The sequence below is a fragment of the Protopterus annectens genome, chromosome 1.part0 (assembly GCF_019279795.1).
Source record: "Protopterus annectens isolate FY-2018-M chromosome 1.part0, PAN1.0, whole genome shotgun sequence".
NCBI classification, from domain to species: domain Eukaryota; kingdom Metazoa; phylum Chordata; order Ceratodontiformes; family Protopteridae; genus Protopterus; species Protopterus annectens.
In genome coordinates, this window is record NC_056725.1 from 690,140,736 (window position 1) to 690,167,840 (window position 27,105).

Consider the following 27,105-nt stretch of genomic DNA (forward strand, 5'->3'; position numbering starts at 1 on the left):
TTCTACTGGGTATGGTGAGATCCATTCATTTGTGCATGTGTTCATACAGTGCATTGGTGTATGATTCAGTGGTCATACAACTATTCTCCATTTGTATGGGTGCCATGAAGTTGGCCACCTCTGTTTTCAGGAGCCCAAAGTAAGCTTTGGAGATGTTTTTCATGGTGGTTACCTTTGTGGGGGTGGGGTGGGACAGATGTGGATTTCCAAGGTGATTAGTTTGTGGTCGGATCTAACCAGGGAGGCGCTGACTATTGGTGTAGAGCAACGGACAGTCACCCATGTTAGTAATGAGTAGGTCAAGGATGTTGCTACTAGTGGGGGTAAGAACTAACTGATCTAGGGCATTGGAATTAATGAACTCCAGGAAACATTGGGCAAGTGTATTGGTACATGAGTAGTTTTCCCATTTAATGGAGGAGTAGTTGAAGTCACCTAGTAAGAGAGTGTTAGGTTGGACCCTAATAATCTCCAGGGTGCTTAGGAATGTGGAGTGTGAGTCTTGGGACATGGTTGGGGACCTATGACCTGAATCGCTGTCTTACCCAATGTTAGCTGCACCTGATGCATCTCTGATGTGTTATGTTGGGCTACCAGTCTGGAGGTGTGTGCATCCTTTATGAATATTGAAACACCACCACCTTTGGAGCTTCGGTCCAAGTTCTGGGGTCAAAAGGTGTGGAATGTATTATAGCCACTCTCGCAACCAACACACAAAGTCTCAACCTGGTATGTGACATTAATAGAACTTGATGGGTTAGATTTGTGTCCCAACGACTCCCCCATCTGTGGAATAGACTTCGTCTCCTTGTCAAGCAGAGTACCTTACTAGCCCCCTTTTAAGAGGAACCTGGATGACTGGATGGTAAACAGAAAATATACCCCTGGGATCCCACCTGTGTCCCTGCTGGACAGGGAAAACCGGTGCTGACTTTGTGGGAACATTGGTGAAATTCTTGTCTAGGCTTATAAGGGCCTCCTTGCCAATAGCCTAGTATCATCCTATGAAAACAGCACAGCCAAGGAATGAAAATGGAATAAGGGTGACGTTTTGTGCACCTGTAGATCTACATCTAGTGGTCTCCTTTAAAGCAGTTTCTAGAACTATTTAATTTAGTTGGTGCAAAGAGAATGGTCTCAAATTAAATGTAAAAAACGTTGTCTAATTTTGGTAAAAAGAAAAAAAAAATTTCTCAGAGGGATTTAGATACTCTTTTAATCATAATTCTTTATCATTTGACCATCATGTCTCCACAATAGTTCAGAAAGCCTTCGGCTCATTTAATATTCTAAGGCATCTTGTTTAGATCTAGAGATCTTTAATTCCTTTTATTCATATCTCATCAGACTCATTGCTGAACAAAATGCCTCTTTTGGCATCTGTTTATTTAAAACTATCCCTCAAATCGACAGACCTCAAGAATATGCAATTAAACAGATTATTAGCTGTTACTGACCTCACAAATCTTACTTGTCAGAACAGACTAACAACCTATGTCTCTACTTATTCTTTTACTGAGTCCTCTGTGGGGATCTGTATTTAGCCTTTCAAGCCATAATCTGATGCTCTTTCACCTCGTATACCACTAATTCCTTCAGAGAACAAATGGTTCCCAAAATGCCCAGTTAAAGGAACTAAACCTTCATCAACAGACAAAATAGGACATGATGGTGTGATAGATTTATATCCCAATGCATCCCAAAAAATCTCCCATCACTGGAACAAACTTGAAATACATGTCAAGAAAACAAGCACCTTTGCCACTTTCAAAGTAACCCTAGATAATTAGATGGGCATCCTAAAATCATCCATCCTCAGTCTTGTGTTACCTCCTTGGGGCTGGAGGAGAATTCTGAATATGGTTTATTCCTCCCAAATAAATGCCTGGGGGTTACCATCATCTTGGAAACCAAACCCATGTGCCCTTGTGCTGTGTACATTGTTGTCAGCAATACGGTTGAATGGGTCCACTATATCCTTCCTCCAAGGATGGGCAAGCACACTAACTTCTTCCCCTGCCTGCTATCCATATCACTAGCTACATTTGGATTGTAGTTGGACATCATTCCTCTGTGCCACAGAACTGGGGAACAAGCTTCTGAAATAATACATACAAGAGTAAAGAGTGGTTGGATTTATACACATGACAAAAATACTTTGATTATGAGAGTAAAGTATTTCTGTCTCGTGTACGAGTCCAACCAGTCTTTAATCTCCTATGTATTAAGTTTAGAGGATTGCTGCATGGCTCTGTTCCTAGAAGGGTGAAGCACTGGCTACAACTCAAACTTTGATACTGGCTTTGCCCATCTGACTGGGACCCAAAGTTTTTGCTTTGCTTGTTTCATACAGCTGTGATGTCCAGACTGAATATTCCTGATGTAAGTAAGCAGTAGCTCTAGCACTTGCTCATAAACTCTGAAGTAGTTACTCTATAGGACATTATACATCTGTGGCTCTGTGCTGTGCTGTGTCATGTTACTGGTATACATATGATACAACAATAAAAACAAAATCTATTAAAGAATCAAGCAAAAGTTCTAGCTCTGATGTTCTGAAGGGTTTCATGTCAGTTAGTGGAATCCACAAACATTGAATTCATTAAGAATTGTGTAATAACTTAAACTTTCTGCAGTGGAGGATGGGAAAAATGAATATGATCCTTTAAGGACATACTGGGGTTTCAGATAAATGACTTCTGAATGTCAATGACACAAATATCATTTAGTAAAAACTATAGGGTCAGTTATAATTTTTACAAAATGGTTTATTTGTGTGACCTTCATACCTTTTGGTTTGCAGACAGCACACCACTGTCATTAAATCATAAACACAGCAAACTACAAATGTGGTAAACTACAGTTAAAAAAGGTTTCTTCCAGGAGTGGAACCCCCCACACACAAACACACACCCTCACAACATCCCCTTTCCTTAATTTAAACTTAATTCCATTTTCATACAACTGTAAAGTAATTAAATTAGAGACACCTTAAAAATAAAATGCCCTTCCCTGTGTCAGGTTTATAGCAACTGGATAAAAAATAAAACCACTAGCTAAAATATATATAATGCAAAACGCAAAAAAAGAAAATGTCACTCAGGACACTAACATTAAAATTCAAGAATCATTTTGCTATTCTACAACATGTTCCCTCCTAAAGAAACCAGGTAAAGTACTTACCTTTCATCAAACCTATAAACAAATCACAGCAGTGCATTCTTCAGGTTGGATTGAAGTGAGGCAATTTTTTTACTTCAATAGCAGCAGTTCTGTTTCTGTACAAACAAATTTTCAATTTTGCAACATGAGGTAGTCAAATGAATCTAAAGTTGTTCCTCTGTCAGGTTCCTTGCAGGTTGGCATTAATAACTTCCCGGAAAACATTTAATTCTACCAGAATTTGTATATATTGCAAAACTTATCCACATGTGAAAAGTTACAACACACATTGTATAAGCTATATCAAAGACCCTTCATATCTTCATTTACTGTCAAACTTTTTTTTTATATTTAAAGGATATCAAACTTTATACTAAAGTAAGATTTTCTGCTAAATATTGTTTTACCTGAATAAAAGCAGCAATTGACTCTTTTTAAATAGTTAAATTTATTAAATAATTAAATTTAGCTTTCAAGTTTGCAAGCCTGAGGAGAAGAGACCAGCACACTGGCAAAATGCATATACCATGACAAAAATTATAATTTATTCCCATGGAGTTCTTGCAAATGGGATTCCTTTGATCACCTTCTCCAAGAGTTCTGAGCTAAAATTTTTCAATAAAAAATGACATTCAAAAATAAAAGAAACCAGCACTATGTGACTTTTAGGCCACCTGTGAAGTCTGCTGAAGGAAGAGTTTGACAACCAAGTCTTGCACAAGGCGCCAAAGCTCTGTATTGCTCCATTCCCCTAGTAATGAAGGAAGCTATCTCTGTGTTTATTGGCAGCCAATTTCCCCTGCACTTTGACTCATTTCTTCTTTGCTGACATGCTCATTCGCCGATCCCCATCCCTTCTAGGGAGTCCGTCGTCTGTTGATGAGGTAGTTGGAAGGGACTGCCCATATCTAGCAATTTCAGCATGTTCTGAAATGGAAGTAGAAATGGCTGTGATCCAGGTTTTCATCTCTTCCTGTACACGTAAAGAAGAAAAAGAAAAAAAATTGGGTTTGAGTATATGTACTCGGAATAAAATATATGCTACTGTTCAGAGTAATTTTAATTATGTCCAGGAACAATGTAGCTCATTTGTCATTTTATTTCTACATTTGCTTTTCTATGTAATAAAGAGAATGTCTTTTTAAACTCAGAACTAGTCTCTTTACATGCCTTTTTCTGCTGTGCAGTTGACTAGAACAGGCAAAAGTAATATGACTTGCTAACTCTGTATTCATAAGTGCTGTACACTTTATTGAAAGGATGTATGCCATTTGTAATTCATAAAGAATCACGCATAATGCAGTGAGATACTGTACACAGTTTTACCTCACCTTTTAAGCAGAGTTCATCTTTACACAGAATATAAATGACCAAAATTCATAAACACCACTTCAAATGCAGACAATCTACTCTCATGGGGGTAGCTTATGGGGCCTGAATCAGACATGTGCAAGTTACCTGTGACTGGACAAATGTGCTTTCACCATCAGAATGTTGTAAATTACCAGGGCTGCTGAGCACTGTAGGAAAAAAAGAAGGAGCTCATTTGCACAGTAGAAAAATACTAGCAGTAGTGGTGTCCTTGTGCGGTAGGCAAACCTAATACCGCAGCCACACAGAGTCCTTATACCCTGTAGTGATCTAGCTGTGTTACTGGCTCCTGCCAATGTAGGTGTTCATCGCATGGGATCCCCATAGTAGTATAAATAGCTATTGTACTCTGGTCTGCAGTTGTACCAAAGTAGAATGAAACTTTCATAAATCACTTCTCATGTTTGTAGTACAGGATGCGCATCTGGTGCACTTACCAAGTCCTTGCACATATATGCAATCCTTTAAATGGATTGTGTAGAATCTTGCTTGTCCATGGCCCTGACAGTAGTGTGATTAAGTTGTATGAGCCATGTTACTGTCAGGACTGCGGACATGCAACATTGTCCACAATCCCAGGGACTGTGTATGATGTTACTGAATGGCAGAACTTGTCACAGATGTGCTATCCTTCTAGAAAGCAACTTTTATAGAACTGACTGACCGCAACTGCCCAATGTACAGCTGTGAAGGACCAAACAAAGAATATTCTGATACTGAAATGAACAATGTTAAAATGCACAACAAAGTGGGTTATAAATATATAGTGTAAATAGAAAATACAAGTTACAATTAATGCTTCAATTTGAAGTCTTATCCAGTCAGAGCATAGAGAATAAAAAAAGCAAGTAAAGAATGACTGACTGAAGGTTATGACTGCTGCACAGAGAAGTGAAGGGAGAAGATAAGATGTTGCTAAGGAATTCCTAGAGTAGTCAGTGAAAAAGGAATAGTTTCTGTTGAGGAAGCTCAACTTTCCTGAGTTTTCTTGATGGCTTGAGTAATGTATTGATCACATTTTAAGTTATTAATTAATTCACCAAGAAGCCTTGTTTTGGAAACTGTTTCAGTTGAAGTATTTGCTAACATGATGTTGAATGATTGTTTCTATGCTGACAGATTTGGGTAAAAGAAAAGCAATGTTTTATTTTTAGCATTTAAAAAAGTAGTCCTCTAGCCAAGACTCAGCTGAGAAAAAGGAGTCCTGTGTCATCTTGAAGAATAGTAGTACACTTGGTGCGGAGTATATGAGCATGGCATCATCTGCATATTGTACTACAGAAGCTTCGTTGATAGCTTTGTGAAGATTTAGTGAATACATTAAATAGTAAAGGTCCTAAAATAGATATCCAAGATACTCCAAAAGAGGCAAACAGAAAGGGGGAGAAATCTCATTTCCATTTTACAGACTTGGTGAGATAGCTGTGCAACCAGCAAAGGGATGAATGGGAGAGTCCTAGAAGACTAGTTCATGGAGTAGGCATTAGTGTGAAACTGTGTCAAACGCTTTTGACATGTCTAATAAGAGGGAGGATACTAGTTTGCTGGAGTTTCTATTGGAGTTTAAGATTTCAGTAAAACTGAGCAGAGCAACTGTGGTGAAGTTGGAAAGAATGCCGAGTGTTAGAAAGGAGACTGTTACTGTGAATATGTGAAAAGGGTTTGGAATTAATGCATTTTTTCTAATATTCTGGAGAGTGGTGGTAGAATGGCTGCAGTTTGCTAATTGTAGAGATGGATGGATGTTCCCTTTTTATATAGAACTATGATGTGAGATTTCTTTCCAGATGGCAGGGCTATAGCTTTCTGTAATTCATCAGTTTGAGTATAGATACCAGGTTTTCTACAGCATCTGCAGAGATTCTGAAATATTCTGAAGGTAGATTGGCAGCAGTATGGATGCCTTTAGTTTTAGAAGTTATGTTTGATAGAAGTGGTAGATACTGGTTGGAGAGTGGATTTTGGAGGTGCTTAGTACTATTTAGAATAGTGAGGCTGGAGGGTAGTTTGTTGTTAAGTAGGGAAAGTATAGCCTGTATGAAATGTGTATTGAATTGTGTAACTATAGGGAGTGAGTTGTTATTAGTAGTTGGTGAAGGAGTTGTAGTTTGGCCTGGGTGTAATATTCTTTTGATTGTGTTCCAGAAAAGCTTGCGGTTCTGTTGGTAGTTGCCTTGGAGCTTGAAAATGTATTTACTTTTGTCTGATTTTTGTGGTGTTTGTCAATAGACCATGGTTCCCAGGCTTTATCTCTGTTTAGTATGAGTTGATCTTGTGAGCAATGGGGTCTGGATTTGATTTGTTGGGAGTGAGTTCATTTAATATGTTAATGGATATGTTAAAGTGAGTTACGGCATCACCTAGGAATAATTATTTTAGAATATCCCAGCTATATTTGTTGGGGTTGCTAATAAGTGTCATTTATTCAAGGAGAAGAGGGCACACACATTATAACAGACTACATGTTTATGTGCATGATTAAACTGTCTCACAGCAAAGGTCAGTAGATGGTCACTGATAGTATCAGGTAGGCAACCAGCAGTGTTAATTTTGTTAGAGGTGGTGGTGAGGATCCAGTTTATAATGTATACTCCCTATTCCTGCATTTGTCTATTTGAGTACCAGGAGTGATCATTTAGGTAAAACCAAAGAGATCGATGGAGAGAGTCAGAAATAAGTAGGTAGCCTATATTATCATCACCTATGATGATAGTTTCCTTGTTGACATTACAAGAAATCCAATAAAGCAGTGGTTTTTAACCTTTTTACACTTGGGGACCAGTCAATATAGGATAATTATTTTGGGGACTGCTAAGGCAGAAATCAAAAACATTATAAGGAGCCAATTAAAACAATTGCTGTTTGAGTGTTGTATGCCAAAGGATATGAAGTCAGAAATGTCAGTCCTTTTTTATGAGGAAAAGACCAAAAATATGGGTCAAAAATCTGGACAGTTGAGAGGTATGCTACCTACTTACCACTTATACACACACATCTACCCATAGCTCTCAACCAAAAAGAGACAATCAGGGAAAAATCCATAAATAATCAGGGACACTTTTCATATATTAGTATTATTAACTTGAGACAGTGACAAAAATAACAGAACATGAGTGAATACGCATGTTTCTCAAGTAAAAGAAGTCTGTAACTCTAATTATTGTCATCATTTATTAAGTGTAATTCATCACCTTTTCTGCAAAAGTCACCAATTTTAGGTGGGATTAAGAGGGACAGAGCTAAAATTTCAGTCAAAATCAGGGACGCCCCTGAAAATCCATGACAGTTGAGAGGTATGCACCTCCCTCCCTCTTACAGAGAGAAATATACACACACAAACACACATACACCTACCTGCCTCTTACACAGTCATGTACCATACCTCTTAACCTCTTAGTGCAAAAAATCTGGACAAGGCCTGTCATAATGGAAGGACAAAGGCCCAAAACATGGACACATTTTAAATATCCCCGTCCGTTACAAATTCCTTGCTTGGTACTGTTCCTTCAGATCCCAATAATATTCCCTCATCCACTTTAGTATCTCCCTCTCCTGAGACCCATGTATGAGACTGGTTAATTGCTTTTCCTATCCCTATTTGCAGGGATGCTGTTCCCATTAAGAATATTATTCTCAATAACTGGGATATATTGACAAATAGTCAAGAGGTGTCTAATAAATTAGGAATGACTCCAGTTTTTTTACACAAGAGAACCAAGTCTCTTAGAACAGCTTTTTGATAACAGAGACTCTCACTTTATTTTAGATGCTTCCACTTCTTCAGACAATACAGTTGGTATTTTTCCTTGTGGCACTTGTGTCACTTGTCCATACATTTTCAAGGGCAGTGCTTATGTCTTTAAACACAATAATTTCAGAATCCAGTTTCATAGTCTTTTAGATTGCAAATCTATGAATGTTATTTATGCAGCAGTGTGCAATTCTTGTCCTGCGTTCTATATTGGCAAAACCTCTAGAATGTTTTCTGCTAGAATAAAAGAACATTTGGCAGCAATTAGAAGGCATGATTCCAAAAATGCCCTTGCTAAGCATAGTTTATTATGTGATAATTTTGCCAATTTCACTTGTCTTACATTACAGAAGATAGATTCCTGCTTTGGTGACATCAATACACTACTTGAAGTAAAAGAATTAAGTTGGCAGCTTAGATTCAATTCAGATGCACCGCCTGGTTTGAATGAAAGCCTAAATATTAAATGTGTTCTCAGGTGGCAACGCTAAAGTTTCCCCTCTTAACCAAACACTGTCTTATTATTGAGTCTGCTTTTTGTAATGCTTTTCAAAAAAGGTCCTTCGAAATATGTTCTTAGATAATATATTTAATTTTTCTTGGTTATTTAACTTTTATGTTTAAGCATATATTAACACTTGTTTTTTGCTTCACTAGTTGTACTGCTACAGCACTTGTTTATGTAGATGCTGCTCAGCCTTGGAATTTAGTATAATTTCCAGTTTTTTATTGGCTCTGAGATTTACATTATTTATTTAGTGTCTGGTTTCAGTAGTCTACTCTTTTTTGGTAACACCCACTAGGGTATATAAACTGTGGTTTTCATCTTACTGTTGTTTGATAAAGTTCTTGATACTATTAAAAGGACGAAAGCTTAGCTACTGGCTCCTCCATCGTTCTTTTATATTAAGAAGTGTTTTAGACATTTTAAATATTGCTCTTATAAACTTAGAAAGTTGCTAGAATAATAGGATTTATGTTGGAATGCATTTTCTGAAGGATATAAAGTCTGAAACTCAAATGCATGTCATTATTTAGTGACTCTAATCCTTACATCATCCCAGTGATTTGTCAAAACAAAAGATTTTTAAGAGGAACATACCAAAAATAGGCAAAACTCTGGACATTCTGTGAAAATCTGTACAGTTGAGAGGTATGACACACATGCACCCCTTACCTCCCTCTTACACCTGCCCCCATACCTCTCAAACTCTTAGAGCAAAAATTTGGACAAAGCCACAAATAATGGGAGGACAAAGACCCAAAAATAGGGACATATTTTAAATATTGCTGTATTTAGCTTCCATCATTAAATTATCTCTTCATAGTGTGGATTCTATTTTGGTGTATTTGTAATTAAAGTATGGGATGTAAGAGTGTATGCTGCAGTGAGGTTGGGTAACAATGGATTATCATAGGATATGGCATGGGCAAGAATACATAGTAGAAGTAGAGACAGCAACTTACAGGGCAGCATAATGTAGTTGTACATAAAAGTAGGTTTTGGTGATCCGTAGAATAAGGTATTACTTTTTAAATTGAGGTGGCTGCATGGAATAGTAGGGAAGGACCAAATGTAAGGTGGTGTGATGTAATTTATAGATGCAGTATAAGAGGGAAGAGGAAATAGGGTGGCTTTAATGTGTATGATTAGTTGTAGGTATGAAGTGGATGAGCTTAGGGAAGTATAAATATAGCTGTAGTAGGACGTGGAATTTAGGAGTTTGGGTAGGGGAATAAAGTGAGCCTAAGCTAGGTGAGGTTGAATGGAGAGGGTTCCACTTCTTAGGGCCAGTGCATGGCCAAAAACAGTCAATAATGTTGGCATTGCTAGAGTTTGCGCACAAGTAACTAAGGGTGCTTACTAGCATCATTGCAAAAGTAAATGTTAAACTATGTAGTATTGAATGCAGTAGACTGAAAACAAGTAGGGTAGAAATACATAATAGTAATACAGGAAATGAAAAAGGGAAAAAGCAAAGCAACACAGAACTACCTATACAGGCAAAGAAGAAAATTCACGAAAGCAGTAGCTGGAAAGAGCAATTACGAAAGTGCAGGTTGACAACCAGAATGGAATTCATTAGAGAGGGAAATGATGGGGAAAACAAAAGGCAGTAGAGGATATTTATGATTCTACTTGTGAAAAGAAGCAGAAAAGCAGACCACTAAGTACTAGCCAAATACAGAAGAGACTTGGTACCATCTTGAACAGAGTGTGATTAGGATAACAGAATGATCGTTTCCCCTCAGACTGAGAAAAAAGACAAGATGTAAGCTTTTGCAGGGATGGAGGTTGTATTTACTCTGCTGCAGTTTTGGGGGTGGGGGGGTGCAGTCCACAAGTACAATTAGGAAAAAGACAAGACTGCAAGCAATGAAAGGGCTGTATGTTGTATTTACTTTGCTGCAGTCTTGGGGGGGGGGGGGGTGCAGTCCACGACTATACTGAGTAAAAAGGCAAGTCTGTAAACTTATGCAGGGCTGGATGTTGCATTTACTCTGATGCAGTTTTGTTGGGGGGGTTGCAGCCCATAACTATTTGGCTAGTGCAAGTGGCTGAGGCTAGACAGTTGTGGGCTAACTCGGCAAACAAGTTAAAGGGAGATAGTTATAGGAGAATAAGAGGCACAGATATAGAGCAGGAGACAGTAGGGGTGAGACCTGTGTAATAAAGTTTAAGAAAGATGTCTGAGAATAAATGAGGAAGGAGTCAGGAAAAAGAAGAATAAGAAAAAAAAGACTCAGAGGGCAAAAAGATGAAATTATTCAGTCACTCAGAATTAAATAAAATCACATAAACAAAAGTAAAATAAATGTGGGAAGGGATGAAAAAGCAATAACCTGAGATGACTTGTTAAAAAAAATGAGTATGAGTAAGACCACACTGCTGTTGTAAGCCATGGGTAAATACTAAATTTGGCTTTAATATTTCTTCTGTGGTCAGCATCATGGAATCCCTGCTGTAGAATACACAGAAAAATCGATATTAGGCTGAACATTGGAAGAAGACCAGTCTGTCAGTGCCATAATTTTTGATCACCTTGTAGTGTTTCTTGAACTGGTCAGACATCTCACGGTTTCTTCAACACAAATACTTCAGCATTTCCAGCAAATAACGCAACATATCACCATACTACATATACACAAGAATTTCTTGGTGAAATCTAAGGCACTTTTGGGCCCTATTCTGGCTAATACAGGAAGTGAATATATAGGAAGATTTAATACTAGGTTAGCAGGAATTACTGGAAGTATAGGGCAAGTAGCTGTGAGAAGGAATCAATAAAGGTACGGCTAATTGTGAAATAGGAAAGTTTGTTAGGACAGTATGTAATCAGAAATGTTTTAGTGGTTAAATGAAAGCTGAAGGGAAAACATTTTTTTTTTTTGTGACAGCGTCTACCCTTCGGAATTGAAGGGTTTATGTTATGTTGCTGATTTGCTGGAGTGCTGTTTGTTGTGCTTTGGGAATGTCCTCTGCTGATACAAAATGGATGCAAAAGATGTGCTTGCTCATCAGTCATCATTCTCACTGTATAACCTGAGACCTAAAGAAACACTGACCATGCTAAATCATTTGATGCAAGCTTTGAATTATAAGAGGTGTGAAAAGGGCAGTTGTGCAAATAAATGAGCTTATAGTAAACTTGCATTTTTATTTCCCAAATGACTTATTCAGTTCTATCTTCTTCTTCTGGCTTTTCCCAGTTAGGGGTCGCCACAGCGGATCACCTGTCCGCTCATGATTGGCAGTGGAGTTTTACGGTGTCGAGTTGCCAGCCCAACCTTCCACAGAAGGCAACACACACGCACGCTCTCATGCCTAGGGCCAATTTAGTGTGTCCAATCCACCTACAGCATGTCTTTGGGATGTGGGAGGAAACCGGAGCACCCGGAGGAAACCCACACGACCACAGGGAGGACATGCAGACTCCATACAGAAGGCACCCCAGCCGAGGATCGAACCGAGGAACCTCTTGCTGTGAGGTAGCAATGCTAACCGCTGCACCACTGTGGCCGCCCTTGACTTATTCAGTTCTATAAATCACATAAATACACAACTGATAGTAAACTGATGCCTTTAAATGGGTATTGTGATGTGATAATTTAATATCCAGGTAAGTCATTCTAGAATAGGACACCATACTGGATGGAGGAATGGGCACTGGTCAGCATATTCAAAAAGGATGTGAGACCTGCTTTGTAAAAGGAGGTGACACCCACAAAGTCACCTTTGTAATGCTAGGAAACCTTTTGGAATTGTGCTCATTAGTGGAGAAAAATGCATTTTCTACTAGTCCCACAAAGAATTAAATAAACTGGGACCAGTCTTGTCACCAAAGCTGACCTGCTGAAAAAGAAAATACTTACTGAAGAAAAAGATTAAATTATTCAGTACGAAGCCAATCTCTGCCAATGGGGTAAGTATATTTGTAGAGTAATATTTGATTTCTCATTTATACAAGTACTTCAGTGCCATCAGTCCAATTCCAGGGAATTACTGTATACAGTGGGTATGATGCCCATGGTGAAGAGAAGCTGACGGCAGCTGCTGAACAAATGAGGAGCATGTCAGATCATCAGGCAGATGAAATGGGTCATGTGGAACGTTAAATGCCAGATACAATAGGCCTACCAGGGTTAACTGTTTTGTGGACTTCGAGTTGCAGGCAAAACATGGATTCTAGACCACTATCTTTTTAGAAAATGCAGGGATTATTGGTAATGGTGGTGGTAATCTTAGTATGGGAATGAGCAACAGGATCTTAGGAGATGGGAATGTAAATAGCTGTGTGTTTTCCAGCTGTGAGATTACAGTCATACTTGCGTTGAAAACTGAACTTAATGTCCTTCATATCTGCAGAAGCAAACCAGTCTGAAAGGGAGATCCACACTCTCCTTTGTGGGCAGACGTTTTTAAATATTCAAGTAATGCATTACTGTCTGTGGAGGGGATTTTATTGAAAACATGGTCTTTGAAATGTACTTTCGAACAGAAATGCTATAGATGAAGCTGAATCAGGGTTGCATATTATTATAACTGAGTATGGGTACAAAAGTATAACCCTTACTAAGCAGTAAGTGTTTTGTACGGAGGGATTTCAGAGTGTTGCATACTACCAAATTACTGGGTTACACTAGAAAGGTTTATTCCTGTTGCCAGCTTTGCTGTTGAATGGAGTGCCTCTTCCTGTATATACTGTAGTATAGCAACAAAAAGAGGATGCAAATTGTCTGCTGGTTGGAGGAAAGTTATTGACCTCTGTATAGCTTTGCCCATATAGATCAGCTGTTTCACAATAGAGAAAAATGGAGTTTATAAGTTTCCTGGATTTTTTTTTTAGAAATTCATGAATGAAGGAGAAATACATCTCGGATCTAAATTAGCATGGAAGGGACTTCATCTGAAAATCTTTGAGGATTAACTCCGACTAACAGCATATTGGCAGAACATAAGGTGCTGTAAAATTTGTTTCAGAATGGATAGCAAAAATTATCCCAAAACAGGTACTAGAAATTTGGAAAGGAAAGACTTGATACAAAAGTGAAACAGGGGCACAAATTCCGAAAGAGTTGCTCTCAGTGCAAGTCTGCCCTGATTTGGAAAGTCTTACTCTCAGTGTAAGTGGCTTACTTTGGTGTAAGGCTTTTCTGTAAACAGTCTAACACAGGGGGCCAGATTCCAAAAGACCTGCTGTCAGTGCAAGTGGTCACTTGCTCTGAGAGCAAGTGTTTTGGAATTGGGCCAGGCATCTCACAGATAAGAAGAATACTTCAATGAATGCATAGTAGTCTAAAACAATACAAAAGTGCAAAGACAACAGCAAAACAGAGGTGCACTCGTTGTGTGGTCAGAAGCAGAAACAAAAATGGGTTGTGAATAAGCAATGTAAAGACGGACTAGAAGTTAAATCGGATCTTTAAACTTGAAGTCTTTCTCACAAAAAAAAAAATAACAAAGATAAAACGCAATTATAATTCAGGCTAAGAAGAGGAAGATGCAGGGAACAGGTGGGGATATGGTATGGAAAAAATCAAATATCTTCTACTGTAGGCATAATGAATGAAATCTGTAATGTCTAGTGAAGAAACAAATCTCAGATTAAGCACACTATGTATACAGTATGAGACATTTTGTTTATTATACTAACCAGACATAACATGTATGACTTTTATCAATTTTTCTTTTTTTATTTGAAATACCATTTCCAACTGATCTGCATGGACCACAGCAACTGCACAAGCTATGTACTGAATAGTCCAAAATCCACTTATAAGCAAGGAGATGGCATCTAGGTCCAGGGAAGTCATTGTTCCACTGTATTTGGTACTCATCAGGTCCATCACTAAGTACAAACCCCCCTTCAGTATGAACCTAAGTACATGCAACAACTGAAACAGCCACAGAGGTTCCTCACAAAAAGAATAGAGTGTGTAAAAATCCTATGCAGATTACCTGAAAACCCTATCTCAACCCTTGTTTCCTCCAGACTGTTGAGAGGTGAACTGTGCCTGCCATACAAGGCATTTTATTTTATTTTTTACTTATCCTTTGTTGACTTAGTCTCATTACACTTGTAGCCTGTTTTAATGGGAGACCTACTGGGGTATTTATACTACTACTGGAAATTTCAACAGGGCATCAGGGAACTTATACTCTTTGCAGTAGGTGGAAGAGATTGTGTGTTACACATTCTGTTTCCTATCCAGGTGCGAAGGCAGCCAGGAGGAACTGGGAGAAACAATGCTGTTGTGAGCAAAGGCAATTTGCAAGCTAAATGCAAACAAAAAATGGCAGAATCACTAACAGAAATGTTTTCAGGCAATGTGGGAGCAGAGAAAATGCTGTCTGCTGATGGTGAGAAGATCAGGAAGGAGATGGATCTAAATGCAGTAGTGGAGATGGCTTCAGAAGAAAATTTCCAGGAAAACTTGTTTGAAATGGCAGAAAAAATGAATTCAACCCTCCAGTCAGGAGAGTTATGGGATGAGTAACTGCTGGAGCTAATTAACCAAAGTGAGCCAGAAAGTAGAACTGCTGTATCCTGGAGTGACATTATGGAAAAATAGAAGAGGGAGAAAGAGACAGACAAGGTTCCAGAAAAAAGTCCTATGCACAAATGGTGGAGGAAGGAGCTAAGGAGAAGACCGAGATGAAGGAAGTATAGACCAAATATGTTCTTTTGGTGAGCACTAACAAAATAAAAAGGCCTGGATAAATATGAGGTATGGGACAATATTACTGCACCTCTAGGAGTAAAAGCTGAAGAGGTAAGAGCTTTCCTTTTAATTAAACTTTTTGTGAATTGTTTTTTGAAGCTGCCCAGGCTATGGAAAACTTTTTGGGGGCTTATGAAAAAAGAAAGTAGACTTTCCATGGTCAGAATATGTTGTGCAATCCTTTTTCAGGTAAACAAAAAAGAATCGATTCAGTTTAGAACTGCAGTGGGAGCAAAAGAACTGAGAGAATATTTGTTGACAATATATACAGAAGTGGTGGGCGCTATTAAAATCTATGATGAAAGATGATTATAGACTGGGGGTAGGGAATGTGGAATAATTTTAAAAATAGAAAATGGCAATGTGATACACATGCCTGGTATTATATGCATGGCAATAAAGGTTTTGTGAGGTACAGAGGACAACCAAAGACTTATTTTGTGTGGAAAAGTGATCATTTAATTAATAAATGTGAAAAAAAGATGTCATTTACGTGGTCAGACAAATCATAATGCAAAGAAATGTGAAGTGAAATGTAAGACGTGTGGTAATACAGGACATTCATAGTTAGAATGTGAGGTAAAAATACAAGAAAATGAAAATTAAATTATGCAAGAAAAGGGTTAGAAAAGAATGCTATACAAGAACACACAACATGAAAAAAAAAATGTTTAAATTGAAAAGGAATGATGAAAAAGAAAGAGAGCTGAAACAAGTGAAGAGTCTGTGTGGAATATTGCAATAGAAAAGAGGGAAAGAAAAAAATGTAAAATATAATCGTACGAGAAAATAAGAAAGGTAAGGGATGAGAAGATTATTCTAATAACTGTTATAAAGCTGAAAATATTAGTTTTGAACATGAACAGTATGAAGAATATTAAGAGAAGAATTATTATTTTACAATGGTGTGCTGCACTAGATGCTTAAGTAATAGTGTTAGAAGATATTAGAATGCTAACAGAAGAAGAAAGGATGCAAACAGTAACATTTTGGAATGGTACTGTTATATGGGATATAGGCAAAGAAACATGTTCAGGTATATGTATACTATGCCAAAAAAAAAATAAAAAATATTAGATATTACAATTGTAGAACTGGGCTGAATAACAGTAGTGGATATAAGATGGAAAAGTATGTATATAGACTAATAGTTTTATATGCATATGCGACAAAAAAGAAAGATGATGTATAAAAGTATACCTAATTATGTCTGTGTTAACATGGATATAATAGGTGACATTAATTGTAATTTGAGAAATAAGAATAGTTGCGATGTTAACACGGTTACTGAAATTATGAAAAGTAGAAATTTAAAAATATGGGAAGAAAACACTGGCCTTACAAAAGAAATGAAATTAAGACAGAATTTGATTATTTCTGATATCAGAAGGCCTAAAAATTGCACAAAAGGAATTAAATGTAATGGGTTCTCTGATCATAAGAATTCATGAAAATGAGGAATATATTAAAATAGAAAAAGGCATAAAAAGAGTAAATGAAAAAGAGTTCGATTTAGTAGAAAGAAAAGAAATTACAGAATTATGGCAGCAATATATCAGTATGAAAGATGTTTTACAAAAACTGGACAATATGTTTTAACGAAACATGAACTTCCATACAACACAATTGCTAGATTTGCCACTAATCTCCCCTATTGTTCACATCACTGCTTCTCCTTAAAAAAACTCTACTGGTTAGAATTCCATAATCAACTCCTGACAACATTTCCATCAACCTGCAGCCTGTCCATCACTTACCCTCATCTCTCCTTATGTCCCCCAACTGGGAAAGTCATAGCTCCAACCAGCACTGCCTTCAAATCTCCAAACCAAATAAATACATAGGAAACATTCTATATAGCCACTTGGTTACTTCCTCTTGGAACCAACTTCCTCTCCATATCAGAACTATCCAAAACTCTTGCAACTTCAAACTTGCTATAAAGGAATATCTGTTTAACTCCTGGACCTACCTCTGTAAAGATCCTACTTGAACTCTGACTCCTCTGTCCCATACTCTTTCTGTACCCCTATTTCTTAGACAGCTATTCTTACTTGCATTTTATTTCTATTTCCCTACTCTCTTACTTTTCCCTCCTACTAGACTCCTATCTTCACTTTACACTTCTACTTCCTATTTCCTCCCTCCTCTTATATTCTATACTCACCTATTCTTTTCCTTTCTTTATGGCACTGTATGCTACACTATTCTTATACTTAGGTTTGCAATTTTGCATTTAAACAATGAATATGATTAATTCATAATTTATATCTATGTTCTTTTTTCCCCTTTTTTCTTTCTCTTCAAACACTGTATAAAATTAATCTATTTTTTTTTGCTGTATGCATCTCCTCATGATTGTATGCTTAAATATTTAATGGATAGTAAAAAAATTAATTTCTGTACTGGAGCTTTTCTCTTTGGGTCTCTGCTGAAAAAGCGCATCTGCTCAGGCAGACCAACCTGGTTAATAAATGGCAAATAAATTATACTGTGGATTCAATTCAAAAAGAAATACAAAAAGTATTTTAGACTGTATGGAAAAGGAAAGGAAAAAAGAAAAAAATGGAATACAAAATATTAAGTCAAAAATATTTAAAGACTTGCTAGAGAAGAAAAGAAATTGTTTTATGAAATACAAAAAGAATCATATAGAAGAAATCAGGATAAGGTTGATAAATTGCTATACAAGCAAAAATATTGTTTACAAGAAAAAAAAGGAAGTAGCACCATACTTATGTAAGGCAGTAAAAGAGGGAAAGATAATGGGAGAATTAAAAAATAAAGAAGGGAAACAACTTAAAAAAAAAGGAGAAATAATTAAAGAATATGTATTATATATAGTAAAAAAGAAGTTAACATAGACCAAATTTGTAATGGTGAAAAATTAAATGAGGAAGATAATGAATATTTTGAGAAAATAATAAAAAAAATTGTTCATGATCTCATTCAACTCATAACGTTAATTCAGCTACAGGTTTGGATGGAATTGAATATAGTATGTATAAAGAAATGTAAAAAATGTAGTTTATAGAAGTAATGAATGAGTATCTAGAAAGACAAATTAAGTATAAAGAAATTTGCACAAGTGTGATAAAATTAATACAGAAAGGAGATAAAGATGAAATAAAAAATTGGAGATCAATTGCACTGAATAACAGACTATAAAATGTTCATGAAAATAGTAACTAAAAGACAACAATGTAAAATAGAAAGATTATATGATCTAAATTTGTTTGGGAGGAAAAGGAAAGGGAAGTCATGACCTATTGTGGATAATAAGGGAAATAACTGATAAAGTGAAAACAAAAATCATGATAGATGTCAGTAATGCGTATGATAATATTCAGTGTAAAGCACTATGGGAAATTTTACAAGCATACAACATAAGTGAAAATGTAATTAAATCAATATATGAAAAGAATTATGTGAAACTAAATGTAAACGGTTGGATGGGAGAAAATTTGAGTATAGACTGTGGTATAAAACAAGGATGTCCTGCAGTATGATCTACAATCATGAACACAGTAGTAATGGAAATTAATAAAATGTCAGGTAAGGCAGGATATAGAATGATGGAGGAAATACAGTTACCAATAATGTATACTTATGCTGATATTATTAAAGAAATCAAAAGCATGATTACATTCTGGAACACACATAGATTTTCATACAAAAAAGAAATAACATTTAATAAACACAATAATAGGTAAAATAGCTTGCATTGCAAATGCTGACATGATACCAATGAAACAGGAAAGAAATTATGCAAACATTTTTTTCATTTATTTGGGGGTTAAGATTGAACCTGGTTCATAGATTAGAACTAGGCTAACTGCCCCTGTGGGCAATTTTAAGCCTAGCCAATTACCCCATGTGAGACTCAAACCCTGCATCTTGTGTCTGTAAGGTGAATGCCTTTACCATTATACCAACCTCCCAGGGGAATTTTGTATACAAAAGATGAACAAGGCAGTTCAGGGCTGATGATACTGATTGCCCATGCAGCCTCTTTAAGTATGTATGAAGTACTAAAATGAATAATGAAAAATAAAGATTTGACAAAAACAATAATGTACTGTAAATATAGAAACATTTGGGGAAAAATGGAAATGAAAAAAGAAAGAAATGTGGTATTAATGAAGAAATAAAAGAATTTTACAGAAAATTGTATTGTGGAAATTAAAAAAGAATGTGATAGAAAAAAATAGAAAAGAATGGCATGCTAACATGACAATATCCTTTTATTTGGTGGATCCATGAAATAGATAGATAGAGATAAAAAGAAAGCAATAAAAAAAGTCTTTGAAATCCTTTGGTACTTTCTTTTAAACTTTCTCTGGTCCCAACGAAGCCCCCTGGCCCTTCGAAAAACTGTGTGCTTGCCACTAGTCAACTACACGGAAAAGTGACCTAACCCCCCCCACCCTGAATATACCTGGCTGACATTCTGTCTACTGCCCTGAAAGTGATACAAGGATTGCTGTCTAGCCAAGGACGGGAGGAAGCCAAAAAAAAAAAAAAAAAAAAAAAAAACACCATCACAAGCTTTATTAGTCAGCTACATGGAAAAGTGAACTCAATCCCCCCACCCTGAAAATACCTGGCTGACATTCTATCTACTGACCCTGAAAGCAAAACAAGGATTGTTTTTCTAGCCAAAGATGGGAGGAAGCCAAAAAAACAAAAGAAAAATATCATCACAAGATTTAAGTACGTGTCCCAATTGCTTATTCCTCACTAGGTGTTAAAAACATTTTTTATCTTTTGATGCAAATTAATCTAGAATGCGGCATGCACACGTACTTCTCGGCTCACTAACCCCCCCCCCCCCATCACCACCATCTTTCTTCCACCCCCCCCCCCGAGTATGCATCTCTCCCTAGTCTCTGTATCACTTTGGCACCTAATTTCAGGAAAGTGTGCTAAAGGCTAAGACTTTGCTGTCTTACTCCTCTCTTTTCTAAACCAAGGATTCACTTCATACATTATCAACATCTGTCTTTACTCACCTAGTCTCTCCACTCTAAACACTGTTCTCACTGATAAACTTAAGTGCAAGCCCCACTGATAGTTTTTTTGAAGCATAGGGATCTTCTGCTCCTGGCTCAGCCCTTGCTGTATATACATATCTTATTCTTTGTGCACCCACACATTCTTTTCCCTTTTTTTTCCACCTTTTTTCAATGTAAAACGTCATCACTTTATTATCCCCTTTACTTTCAACTATTTCTTCTAACATTTGCTTCCTCCTAGGGTTGCCACCTTTCCAGGATTACCTGGGAGTCTCCTGGATTTTTATAGCATCTCTCATCTCCCAGAAGTAATTCAAAAAACTTTGAAATGTCCAGGAATAATGTCATTACACTCTCGCTTAACTGGAACTCAAGCAACCAGCATTCACTCACACGATCGCACTCACTCTCTCCCCCGATCACACACACACACACACACACACACATACGCATCATTCTGGGAGCATGAATTCCTTTCATGAGAGTGCAAGTTCGACCAAAGAGAAGCGCATTCAAGGTTTGTTTCCTGGAAGTATTCAATCTCTTTCTGTAAGGTGGTGTTTTTACCACTTGGCTCAGACTCGGAAATTATTACTGTTTTTTATTGGTGTAAAGTAAGGACATAAAGACAAAATCAGTAAGATTGAGCCCATTTTAAACCCTTTAGAGGATAACCCTAGCAAGATGGAATGTGCACAAACATAGGAAGCGCACCCAGTTTCGCCTCATTGTATCCCCCGTCATCATGGCTGGTGGAATCAAATGCGAGGCAAAACAAACATCTGGGGCGATGGAAGTTGATTTTAAAAATGCTTTTATGTCAATAGCAGGAATATTATTACCAAAATTGCTTGGCTCCTGTTCTGTAAGGCAATCACAGCAATACCCAGGGAGGCTGAGATGGAAGCAGTCTGTGAGTTTCCCTTTCAGACCTTTAGAATTGAGCAGCAAGCTGAAGTGAGAACACCCCAGCATGCATTCAGTGCTGTTTGTACTGGAGAATGGCTGGCCGAGACTTCGAAGCTCTCTAAGCAGTGCACGTCCCACCCCCCATGCTCTCGGGACAGGCCTTGGATTCTCACTTGGTGGGCTTGGGGGCTATGTCTGGGTGGCTTGCTTCCTCAAGTGGTCACCTGGCTACGGGAATCCAGACTGCATCACGTCTGCAAACTGGCAAATACATTTCACTAGCCATCAACCTTCACCATGGTAAGTTCAACTTTTCTTGTAGTTTTTCTGTATTTTAGTCAATTATGTCATTGTATAGACTAATCCTCCGCCTCCTCCAATTACAGCAAGATCATGTGGAGCTGCATATAGTCTCTGTCTGATGTGATCACTACTTAAAAGCTCACTTAAACCGGTTGTGTGGGTGTTGTGCACGCACAAGCTGTGCTTCTTTCCTGATCCCCATACTTGTGGTTTTACAAACGCAATTTGTTTTAGGGATTTTGGTCTGTGTTTTATCAGGGTCCCAGGAGTAGAGAACTATCTCAGCTGACCATCTTGCAAGTGCTGCGTTTCTGTTTTGAATTTACTCTTATCATTTTAGATGCAGTTATAATTTAAGGTCCTAACTTTTTTTTTTTTTAAAGCTTGGGCTAGTCATCCGTGTCAATTAACTGTCCATAGTTTCACAGAATGTCCATCTTTTTGCCTTGGATTGTGACTATTCTGGCTTTCTGAGAAATCAATGACTATTGCACTCATATAATGAAATACTTTTTCTAACTTTGAGAGTACCATTAGGAATCTGTCCCTGCCTTTATTTGTAGATTTGTCTGTAATTCTTGTGTTAAGAGGTTGAGGGGGATGATTAAAGTAGCAGTTAGAGAAGCTGTCCAGTTTAAGAGAAAGATGCATTTGGTGAATGAATGGGTGAAAATGGAGGTACAAGTTGTCCTGCAATGTCATCCAGTAACACCATTTTGAATTTCACCTATAAAGCCTGACTTCTGAGTGCCTTAAATGTGAGCACCCAATGCATTTCAGTGTGATCCAAGTCACATTAACAACACACACCTTCACTTATATACTTACATGCTCATTTCGTGAAGTAAAGTAGATCTTCTCTGATGACCGTCTGTGGACAAATCTCAAGAGAATCTTGAGTCCTAATTAAGGACAGTTGATGTATGCAAGTTCTGGGTTGGTAGGTGGATAAAGTGAGGGTGATCAAAAAGTGGTTAATTTATCTGTTAAATGTATTGCATATCTCTTAACTGTCCAGACATTTGCCTCATATTTTAGTTTGTTGAAGTCGTTAAAAAAAGACTGACATTTACACTTCAGTCTTCATATCCTTCAAAAAAATGCATGCGAACACAAACCTTGTTCCATCAAACTTTTAAGTTTATAAGAGCAATATTTAAAATGTGTCCCTGATTGGGCTTTTATTTTCCCATTATTTCAGGCTTTGTACAGAATTTCTCTTAAGATGTTGAGAGGTAAGATTTGTCCGATACTATCAGATGGTCAGCTGCATTTTCACACCATTTTTTATTAATTTGTATACCACTTCTATACAGCTGTTCCATTTGATCTTTTGATATATGCAGCATTGCTTTTTTAAGTGTCCTGGTCTGTTTAATGTAGATGCATCTGCGAAGATTGCCCTTCTAGATAACTACCGCCAAGTTGTTTAGTTATTTTTACATAACATCTGCAAATGCTGACATTGGGGTTGCCAGCCACCCCTCCATTTTTTTTTCCGGACTATCCAGAAATCAAATAGATTCTCCAGTAGTCTGGAAAACACTGTACAAGCTCCAGTATTTTGTTTCAAAAAAAGAAACAGACTATTAGAGTTTGTTAAATCAGCTGATTTACTATGCTTTTTTTTTTTTTTTTACAGAAAAGCATAGTGAATTGGCTAAAAGCAGGCATCAGGAACAGAAAAGGTGTTCTCTATCAAGTGATGTCATAGTGACATCACAAGATAGGTGGACCATAGGTGGGGCAGAGTGCGGGAATGGGCGGTGTAACAGTGATATGAGGGCTGTAGCCTTATTCCAGTTTTAGCCACAAGGAAAGGTGGCAACCCTACTCCCCCCCGCCCCTTTAAACTGTTTCTTCTAACACTTGTTTCCTATTCCTCTGCCCCTTTAAACTTTTCTCTAACACCTGCTTCCCCTCCCCCTCTACTCTCTGCACCCTTCTGACCCCTCCCCTCCCAGAGTTTACTTAGTACTCTGAAATCCTTTGGTGGCTTCTTTAAAACTTTCTCTTGTCTCTGGTCCCAATGAAGCCAATGGCCCTCTGAGAAACTGTGTGCTTGCCACTAAGTCATTGCATTGATTTGTCTTTTTCACTTATCTTTTACTAAGCCATCATATACACAAGTTATAAGTAAGAATGCTTAGAGAAGAGCTTAGTTTGTTCTCTATATTGGGCATGTTTAACTAATGGAATACGGTTACTAGGAGCGATATTGCTGCACTAATTATCTGTTTCTGTACTGGCTTCCTACCTATTGGATACATGCTGTGTAATACTGCTATTGGCCTGTAATTACAAGGGGATAGATGTAACACTGCTGTTGGCCTGTAACTACCAGTTGGTAAATGTACATGTACCTAATGTGTTTTACTGTGCTAAGACTAGGAACAAGCAGGCGCACACACTGGGCTACTTAGTCCTTGTGCCTTACCTGTACTGTCCTGATTTTGTTTGTCTTTTTCTGAAAGAAAATGGACTTCCAGGCACTTGTATTATATTCTGCTAGTGTGTAGACCAGGGGTGGGCAAACTTTTTGATTCGTGGGCCACATTGAGTTCTAACATTTGACAAAGGGGCCGGAACAGGAGCAGATAGATGGCATGCTTTGAAAACATCACCTCATTGGGGGAAAAATACACATCTTAGGATTTGGAGAAAACATGTGCTTTAATTTCCAATGAAAAAAAGCATTACAATAAAATCTCTGACTTCGAAATGAGTCTTTAAACACTGAAAATCAAATAAATTACCATTTTATTTTAAAGCACTGAAAGTTCTGTTATCCTTCAGGATATCACCATCACTCTCCTCCTGACTGTCTTTTTTTTCAAAAATGGTAGGAGATGCAGATGTACTTGTCCTGTTCCTTTTATTTAATTTGTTTCCCCGGTGCCAAAAGTCAACAACGACCAGTGCAAGGACGAAACAGTTGCAGCAAGTCAGTCTGTGAAGCGTTATATTTGATCTGCGCACTGTTTATTTTAACAATGTGCGTATCACGGAGACACACACATTTTAATGGGAGCAGTGTTGTTGGTCTCCTTTTTTAGCCAGCACATCAATGTCTGGAGTTAGTTTTGTTGTGGCGATTCTCAGGATGGATCTGAGGTGTAGGTCTGTTAACTTGGATCTGTGGCTGGCTTTGTTGATGTTCATGACGCTGAAGGTCTGTTCACACACGAAGGTAGAGCCGAACAAAGCCAACATCATCTGCGCTTTTCGCCTTAGATTTGGAAACGCGGCATCATTGAGTGAAGCATAGAAGTCATTTAGTTTCAGAGAGCTGAACTTCTCTTTTAAGGCAGGGTCGGACTGAAGGTCGATCAGTTCGAGCTGAAGCTCCTCTGGAGCTGTTTCGGGGACTTGTGACAGAGGAAAGGCCACCAATTGAAGTGACTTGTCAATTTTGTCGAAATCCAAAAACCGACAGCAGAATTCTCCGTGCAGTGCATCCAGTGACTCACTGTATTTCTTTACTTTTGCTCCGGCCTCTTTCAGCGTGGCTAGTCTAGGAAAATGAGTGAATGACTTGTTCAAAATCTGCCTGGAGAATAAAGCCAGCTTGGATTTGAAGGCTTTCACATTTGTGTACATGTCATGCACAAACTGCTCCTTCCCCTGCAGTTTCACGTTGAGCTCATTCAAGTGTGAAAATACGTCCGTAGCAAATGCAAAGTCACACATCCAGCTCTTGTTGCTCAGCTCAGGAAATTCATCAGTCTTCCCCTGCCACTCCAAAAACACGCCAATCTCCTCTTTGAGCTCCCACACTCGTTGAAACACTTTGCCCAAACTCAACCAGCGGACACGGGAGTGATAAAGCAGGTCCTGGTGATCCACATCAGTTTCCTCCAGGAATGCAATGAACTGACGGTGCTGAAGTCCCCGTGCGCGTATGAAGTTGACGAGTTTCACCACAGGATTCACAACATGATTCAGCTGTAACACCGATTTACATAGAGATTCCTGGTGGATGATGCAGTGGAGGAAAATGACATCCTGGTCAGGGTTTTCATCTTTCACTTTATTCTGGATTCTCCTCAGCAGGCCAACGTTTTTTCCCATTAAATTTGGGGATCCATCTGCGGTGACGTTAACAAGCTTACTCCAGGGAAGCTTCATGTTTTCGATGGCAGCAGACACCCGTTCAAACAAGTCCTCTCCCCGTATTTGTCCTTTCAGAGACTCCATTGTCAAAAACTCCTCCATTATTTCAAAAGTTTCGTTGATTCCTCGGATAAAAATGAGGAGCTGAGCAGTGTCTTTGACATCGTTGCTTTCATCCAGTGCTAAAGAATAAAAAGTGAATGACTTCGCCTTTTTGTTTAATCTGTTGGTGATATCTTCATCTATTAGTTCCACACGGCGAGTCACTGTCCGCCGTGATAAACTGATTTTCTCAAATTTGTCTTTGGTCTCCAGGCACAAAATACCTGCTGTCTCTACCATACATTCTTTTAAAAACTCGCCTTCAGACAGTGGTTTGCTGGCCTTTGCTATTTTGAATGAAAGCATAAAACTGGCCTTGGTACTTGACTTTTGAATGGCAGTTTGACGGTGAAAAAAACTTTGCTGAGCCTTCAAATTAGCTGCCACCTTCTCAGCAGCAGCTTCCCGTTCTTTTGTTGAGAGCTTGCTAGCATAATTAGCGTGCTTTGTGGAAAAGTGATGGCTAATATTATACTCTTTAAAAACTGCCACAGTTTCTTGGCATATCAGGCAAACAGCAGATGATCGGTGTTCAGTGAAAAAATATTTAGTTGTCCACTCCTTATTGAACACTCGACATTCTCTGTCCACTTTCCTTTTCTTGGGTCCGCTCATCTTCATAGAGGGGTGGTGGGTCAAAGGGTAAAGTGCAAACGTGGAGTAATAGGCCTACGCTTCACCTCAACAAAGCCAATATATCTAGAGTGCGCCATCTAGTGAGGAAACATCAGAATTGCAGGGGAAATAAAACATTAACAAGATTAATTTATTAAATTTTTTCAAGTTTGGCGGGCAGAATCAAAATGTTTAACGGGCCGCATGTGGCCCCCGGGCCGTAGTTTGCCCATGCCTGGTGTAGACCCTCAGAAGTTACCCATTTGACTTGTTTATTGCATAGTACTGTCATTAATCTTTAACTACTTGATTTCATCTGATTTTATGCTGAAACCTAGCACTGTGTATTAGCTGCTGAAAAATGCTGACATCTTGTCTGTTTTATTAACTGCTGCATGCTTGTTTATTGTTTTGCTGTACAACCAGAAGGGATAAGCTGTTTATATTGTAGAAATTCTGTATGTAGTATTTGGGTATTGGTATCTGCATTCTCTCTCCCTTCTGCTTATTCCAGCTTGACTAAACACTAGCATCCCTTGA

General features: G+C 38.0%; 1 protein-coding gene across 1 annotated transcript in view; it reads right to left on the reverse strand.

Moving 5' to 3' along the window:
* Positions 1-3,591: 3,591 nt before the first annotated feature.
* LOC122794071 (spectrin beta chain, non-erythrocytic 4-like) overlaps positions 3,592-27,105 on the reverse strand; it is a 1,992,331-nt gene continuing 1,968,817 nt past the window's right edge. The window contains exon 18 of the mRNA XM_044062212.1: positions 3,592-4,135. Coding sequence (XP_043918147.1) covers positions 3,974-4,135 — 162 coding nt within the window. The 3' untranslated portion in view covers positions 3,592-3,973. The remainder of the gene's footprint in view (positions 4,136-27,105) is intronic.